Genomic DNA, 7,321 nt, shown 5'->3' with positions numbered 1-7,321 from the left:
TGATTGGGGGGGCGGGGGGGGGGGCTCACTGAACACCTTGTTGCCATATAGTACTAACCATTTGCTCTCTAATAGGTGTTGAAATTTGCATTGCCACACCTGGGCGACTTATTGACTTCCTGGAAGCTGGAAAGACCAACCTGGACAGATGCACATACTTGGTACTTGATGAAGCAGACAGAATGCTTGATATGGGTTTTGAGCCCCAGATCAGGAAGATTGTGGATCAGATCAGGGTGAGTATTGAACCTCTGTCACTGTGATGGTTGTCACATGGTTGGCTGTTCCCTAATCAATGACTTCTCCTTCAGCCTGACAGACAGACCCTGATGTGGAGCGCTACCTGGCCTAAAGAAGTCCGACAGCTTGCAGAAGATTTCCTGAAAGACTATGTACACATTAACATCGGTGCCCTGGAGCTGAGTGCCAACCACAACATCCTGCAGATAGTCGATGTTTGCAATGATGGAGAAAAGGATGACAAGTATGTACCACGTATCAATCTATCACATTTGCTGTATAAGTCTATACTGTAGTTTCACATGGGTGGGGGGGGGCTGGTACCCCATGCGTGGTCTGGTGTCCGAGTCATGCTCATTTTATATTGCAATCTGCAGGCTTGTCCGTCTGATGGAGGAGATCATGAGCGAGAAGGAAAACAAGACCATTGTGTTTGTGGAGACAAAGAGGCGCTGTGATGACCTCACGCGGAAATTACGCAGAGATGGGTGAGTGCAGTTCATGTATATAAGGTGGAATTGCTATTGGCTTGTAGAATGGTGATTGGGGTTGTGCAGAAGGTCTGACTGTCATTTTGTCTTATTGCAGGTGGCCCGCAATGGGGATTCATGGTGACAAAAGCCAGCAGGAGAGAGACTGGGTGTTAAATGGTATGTATGCTCATAGGCAGGTTTGTCTTTTTCCTATTACTCAGCCCTGTTAGATTTGAGGCACGAGCCACATATTTTGGCACATAGCTCATTAGGATAATGTAAATGTGTATTCCTCCAGGCCTACTAGGTGTAAATACTGGCTATACCTAGCAATGTGGGCTCAGTGCCCCAGACATTCCCTGTACCTGTGCAGTGCACCTCTTGCCTTCATCTCCAGGGGCCTTGTGGAAGCTTGGCTTGCTGGAATGAACCTTAACCCTTATGTAAAGGCAAAATAATCATATTGTACATCTGTGCCCCCGTATATAATGGGCGTCTACCGGACTACATAAGCACATGGTGGCAAGCCTGCCTACTGATGGATTGCTCTCGGCCACTTCACCTTTCCCACCTTGTACATGGGAAGTTATTGGCTCGTAGGACATTTTTCTCCCAGCTTGGTGTCAGACGTGCAAAGCTTTGAGGTCAGAAGGGAGCAGATGACACGTGTTTGAGGTCATTGGATGAGCCTATCGTGTGGCAGATACTAACAATCACCCTTTGATTTTCAGAGTTCAAGCATGGCAAGTCACCAATCCTCATTGCCACAGATGTGGCGTCCCGTGGTCTAGGTCAGTACGAATGTCACACGAGGTGTCTGCGTTTCGCAGTATCCATCAACGTGTGTTTTATCTTTTTGTTTTTTTTATTTTAAAGAAAGTTTGTTGCTTTCTTTAACCTCTGCAATTTTCTTAGTTTTTTTTTCACAAAGGTGCGGTCTTTGAGGCCTGGCCTAGGCATGACATTTGGAGGACTCGAGGGGGACGGAGGACTAGTGGAAAAATCGGCTGGTCTGCCAGTCGGGTAGAGAGGTGGAAAGCTGAGTTTCGTGTGCCAGTAGTCTTCAAAAGGCAAAGACTTGATTTGACTCCACTCTCAAACGAGAAGTGCCTATTCAGCCCTTGCCACGGTGCTCCCGTACTTTGCATGCTGCTCACTGTACAACACTGTTACTCTAATGCACATGAGGAGAGTTTCAGTGAGGACCTGTCTCGGGAGAGTGGCTATTTCTTAAGCCTTTTGTAGTGAATGATTGGTGGGTGAGTACTGGCACATGACTATTAGAGTGGGCAGGCAGAGCAGCACTCCTCGCCTCTGCAAAATATCTTTCACGATCCTCCCTCACCTGTACCGAAGTCGTCATGTCGAGACCAGCCCGAGGGGGACACGTTGGCTTCTTGGAACCTCTTGCCTAGACAAAGACCATGTTTCATGTAATAGCCTGCCGACAACCGGTGAGTTCCCCGTGCTTAGAGATGGGGAGACGGTGGTTGTAAAGGGTCTTGGCAAGACAAAAAAAAAATGCAGTGGGTCGCCAGTGTGAGCTTCTAATGAGTGTGTGAGGACCGCAGGCAATTCTCAAGACGGTCCTCGACTGGTGCACATGAGGAGGCTGGAGCCTTACTGCGGAGAAGCTAAGATGTCATAGAGTAGGGAGACGGTGGGGACTGCGTCCCGGTAAGCTGTTTGGGTGCAGACTGGTTGTAAACTACTGTTATCTGTGGTGCTTCTAACTCCTCTTCTTTCAGGCCTTGCCTCATGATTGGGCTCCCTGTCTAACTTGTGTTTCTGGTCTGGTTGTGGTGGTGTGCAAATCTTGCTTGCCTCTACTGTTTGCCACGCTACAACACTTTACAGATGTGGAAGATGTCAAATTTGTCATAAACTACGACTATCCAAACTCCTCCGAGGATTACATCCACCGCATTGGCCGAACCGCCCGTAGCACCAAAACCGGCACGGCCTACACGTTCTTCACACCCAACAATGCCAAACAGGTCAATGACTTGATCTCCGTGCTGAGGGAAGCCAACCAGACAATCAACCCCAAACTTCTCCAGATGGTGGAGGACAGAGGAGGTAAGATGAAGCTCGCTTTGTAATGCTATAGCCAATATGGAAAGTCTTGTGATGGTGACCTGCTATTTAAAGCCTTGGCATTGTACACTATTTGGGTCAGTGTAATTGCAGGTTTGTACAGAAGGGAATGAAATGCGTCAGGATTCACTTATTTGATCTCTATGGATCTTTAGGATTCAGTACCAGCTTGATGTATTGTAGTGCTGAGTCTTCACCACCAGAGGGCAGATGGGTTAGGCCAGAATGCCCAGTGTTGGGTGTTGCCAGCTTCCTGCATGACTTGACGCTGGTATTTAAAGGGCATCCTGATCACTGGCTGCTGCTGATCATGTGACCAGCTCCTCATTTATATAACAGGTGACTGTGCATTGCGTGCTAAAATGATGCAATGGAGATGAGAAGTAAAAACCCAGGTACGCATGCCGGCACAGAATAGGGCCCACCTCTGTGCTACCACATAGATTCATGTGACAGCTGGATGGGGATTGAGGACAGACTGATGAAAGGTGCTCAGGATAAGTCTCTGTACAGAATAAAGATGGTGGCTCTGTGCAGCTTTTAGAAGTAGGAAGTCAATGGTATGACTGCAAGTGAAACTCTTCCCTGGTCTCTGGCTTGCAGTTGACCGCTCTGCATTTGTTTCACATGTGACTGTAAAACCTGTATCTTGCTCACAGGGCGTTTCAGAGGCCGCGGAGGAATGAACGACCGTCGTGACAGGTTCTCTTCAGGCAAGCGGGGCGGGTGGGACCGGGAAAACAGAGGGTTTGGTGCTAAGAGAGACTTTGGAAACAAGCCCCAGAATGGCTTTGGGGCTCAGCAGTACGGCAACGGCAACTCCTACGGCTACGGTGTCCAGGCCAACCAAGGAGGCTACCGGGGAGGGCCACAGCAGAACGGCTCCTACCAGAACTACAATGCCGGACAGCAGTACGCCGCCGCAGCCTTGCAGAACGGGATGACACAACAGGCATACACATACCCAGTCGCCGCAGCCGCCACAACAGCTCCTGCCCTCATAGGTTATCCTATGCCAGCGGCCTACACACAATAAAAAACAACGCACAGTTTAGTGTCTTTAATTTTATTTTTTCCCATATTTGCTCTTTATATTGTGTTTTCAAGGAACAGGATAGCTATTTAAGTCTCTACAGGAGAGAGTTAATGTCCGCTGCACGCCAGCGACTGTAGGGCACTTTTTCACTATTTAAGTTGACTGTTTTTTCTCGACATTCCGGAAGATGTTTTTAGTTTTTTTTTTTTTTTGTACTAGAAAATGCAGCCAGTGTTTCAAAGTCTATTGTACAGTGATTTTCCAGTACTGTAATGGGGGCAGTGCATGACCTTCAATAAAGATCATTTAACTCGAATCTCTCACTTTGTCTTCCTTTGTGGGGGGGATTGGATGATACGCACACTGGTTTGGGGGGGATTGGATGATACGCACACTGGTTTGGGGGGATGGATGATACGCACACTGGTTTGGGGGGATGGATGATACGCACACTGGTTTGGGGGGATGGATGATACGCACACTGGTTTGGGGGGATGGATGATACGCACACTGGTTTGGGGGGATGGATGATACGCACACTGGTTTGGGGGGATGGATGATACGCACACTGGTTTGGGGGGATGGATGATACGCACACTGGTTTGGGGGGATGGATGATACGCACACTGGTTTGGGGGGATGGATGATACGCACACTGGTTTGGGGGGATGGATGATACGCACACTGGTTTGGGGGGATGGATGATACGCACACTGGTTTGGGGGGATGGATGATACGCACACTGGTTTGGGGGGATGGATGATACGCACACTGGTTTGGGGGGATGGATGATACGCACACTGGTTTGGGGGGATGGATGATACGCACACTGGTTTGGGGGGATGGATGATACGCACACTGGTTTGGGGGGATGGATGATACGCACACTGGTTTGGGGGGATGGATGATACGCACACTGGTTTGGGGGGATGGATGATACGCACACTGGTTTGGGGGGATGGATGATACGCACACTGGTTTGGGGGGGATTGGATGATACGCACACAATGGTACTAACTACATCCAAAGCTACAAGTACTCCGGCTGTACAATTTGCTGCAATACTAATGTCACATGTTCCTGAGCTGATGGTGACCTACAGAGGCTGCGCGTGTCTCGGCTCCTCCTACATTCAGGATATATATCCGGAGCCAACTATCTCCAATGTGGTACTGCTGGGCTGGGTACTAGCATGTTACACTGATGTCCGTGCTCTCGGCTCATGGGTTCCCGGTTATGTTTTGGACCCAACAGTTGAATTGCAGCAACACATAAAAGGTCAGCAATGCCGCTCGGGTACCAAGCTTCAAAACTAACCCGCTGCCCATACACCTTCCAACCATCGCACGACTTTCATCCTGGGATGGTTGTAAGGTACAATCTGCCCTTGGACAGGCAGATCGTACTGGCGATCATCGCAATCCCTCCCTGCTGAGGGGCGGGGCTTCCGATGACCAATGCTGCGCGGACAGTGTGCGCTTACGCAGGACGGCACGTGCGGAATTTGTCTTACCAGAACGCCACAAACCCGCAGAAAATCGTAAGAGTTTCCAACGTGCTCGTAAGACGAGACGTGCGACCGTACAGTAGACGCGCTCGCACGCCTTCCACACACCTGCCGATGAATTGTACGATAGCGGGATTTCCCGCAATGATCGGCAGGCGCGTGGCCAACCTCCAAGAGCTTAAATGATGGAACAGATGTGTAGGTGGTTCTGAAATCACTTATTTTTATAGAAAGGTCCCGGACCTGTAATTGTGCAAATATAGGCCGGTTGTCTACTGGGTCCGATGTGATCGCAGAGTCCCGTTATCTGTATGATAAGAGGGGTAGAGGTATTGGGCTATTCTGAGTATAGCGGGCAGGAAGCTCGGGTCACAATTCTATTTGAAGGCTAAATGGATACCGGTGGCAGTGTAATGGAACAAAGGAGAACTATGAGGAGGGGGAGGGGCTTGTCACTCACCTCATAGTTCTAGCCGACCTGTGACAATGAGACTGTCACAGGTCGGCTCAGTAGATCGGGAGGTGAGAGAACACATACCGGCGTTCGCTCACCTCTCGATCCTGTCACTGCTCTCTGCCGTGACAGGGGGAGGGGCTGGATTCCCCCCTCCCCGCTCCGATCCTCCAGCGCTGACTGGCGGAACGGACGGGGGAGGGGGCGGGTACAGCTGCCTCTAGATAGGAGGAGCCAGCTGTCACTCACGCAGCTGGGCGGATCTCGACATCGATGTGGGGATCCGCTGCGGCGTCTCAGAATACCGCGAGCTGTAGCTCCCTATATACTGAGGTTAGGGTGACGGGAGGACGCTAGTTTGTGTCCTCCCGTTACCCCAAGGAGAACTATGGGGGTAAGCCCTGACATCGTAGTTCTCCTTTTAAAATGAGGGGGCAGCTTGGGCATTGCTCGGGTGAAAGGTGACGGAAGTGGTGGTGATGGGATTTGTAGCGCTGTCATGCAGGTTCACGAGTTCTAAATGTTACTCGTTAGTCCTGTCATGCTCCTTCTAGGGCAGACACCAGGAGGAGGTCATGACCTCCTGTACACAAGTGATCAGACATTGAGGTGAAATGACCCCAAACAATGCAATAGTAATGCCTCCAGCTTAGAGGAAGTGTCCGAAGATGGCGGCAGGCATGGAACTTCCTGATGCCGGAGAGTCTTAACAGTATCTGAGGATTGTTTGTTCGGGTTCTGTGGTTCCTCCTACCAGCCACTGGTGGACCAGAACTAGAACCAGGTGCCCAGATGTTGGCGGCTTTGATATTGCAGGGGAGCAGTGTTGGGGTCTTTGCAGGGTTGTGGGAGTATTTCAGCCAGTCGGGGGTAGGCAACCTTGGCACACCCGCTTTTCTGGAGCTACTAGTCCCAAGAAGCAATGACTTGACAAGGCATGCTGGGATTTGTAGTTTCACCACAGCTGGAGTGCTGAGGTTGCCTAACCCTGGGTTTAAAGTCTACCTATACCAGTAGTCCAGTCCATGGAGCGAGGCTCCCGGCTAACTTCCACAGGGGCGATGGCGCATTGGCCTAAGCCGTCAGTCGCCAGGTCTGATCGGTGTTGGTGAGTGACAGTCCGTTACACGCGTATGTGTACAATGTGATGGCGCAGGATTACTATGGTAGGTACCCCTGACGTTACATAAGTGCAGAGTGGTGTTTGCTTCTGTTCCCAAGTCAGCTTTACTTTGTATGGCTGCTCCCTCCAGCTACCAGGACTGAAGACAATGCCTAATGTCTGGAGCAATAGAACCCCCCCTCCCCCTCTAGTGACAGTCTGCACCTTTTGTGTCTGGAGCAGCGGGCCCCCACCTTTTGTCTGGGTGAAGGTCTGGTGCAGCGGGCCCCTGCCTTTGTCTGGGTGAAGGTCTGGTGCAGCGGGCCCCCACCTTTGTCTGGGTGAAGGTCAGGTGCAGCGGGCCCCCACCTTTTGTCTGGGTGAAGGTCTGGTGCAGCGGGCCCCCACCTTT

The 7,321-nt window shown here is 50.7% G+C and overlaps 1 protein-coding gene across 1 annotated transcript in view; it reads left to right on the top strand.

Moving 5' to 3' along the window:
* DDX5 (DEAD-box helicase 5) overlaps window positions 1-4,162 on the top strand; it is an 8,958-nt gene extending 4,796 nt beyond the window's left edge. The window contains exons 7-13 of the mRNA XM_018569279.1: window positions 76-236; window positions 312-484; window positions 618-728; window positions 829-890; window positions 1,445-1,504; window positions 2,571-2,792; window positions 3,470-4,162. Of these exons, the coding sequence (XP_018424781.1) occupies window positions 76-236; window positions 312-484; window positions 618-728; window positions 829-890; window positions 1,445-1,504; window positions 2,571-2,792; window positions 3,470-3,846 (1,166 nt within the window). The 3' untranslated portion in view covers window positions 3,847-4,162. The remainder of the gene's footprint in view (window positions 1-75; window positions 237-311; window positions 485-617; window positions 729-828; window positions 891-1,444; window positions 1,505-2,570; window positions 2,793-3,469) is intronic.
* Window positions 4,163-7,321: the final 3,159 nt, after the last annotated feature.

This window comes from Nanorana parkeri, unplaced genomic scaffold (assembly GCF_000935625.1).
Source record: "Nanorana parkeri isolate BGI_ZX_2015 unplaced genomic scaffold, ASM93562v1 scaffold1316, whole genome shotgun sequence".
Taxonomy (NCBI): Eukaryota; Metazoa; Chordata; class Amphibia; order Anura; family Dicroglossidae; genus Nanorana; species Nanorana parkeri.
The sequence above is the reverse complement of the archived record's forward strand: the minus strand, read 5'-3'. Positions and strand labels throughout refer to the sequence as shown.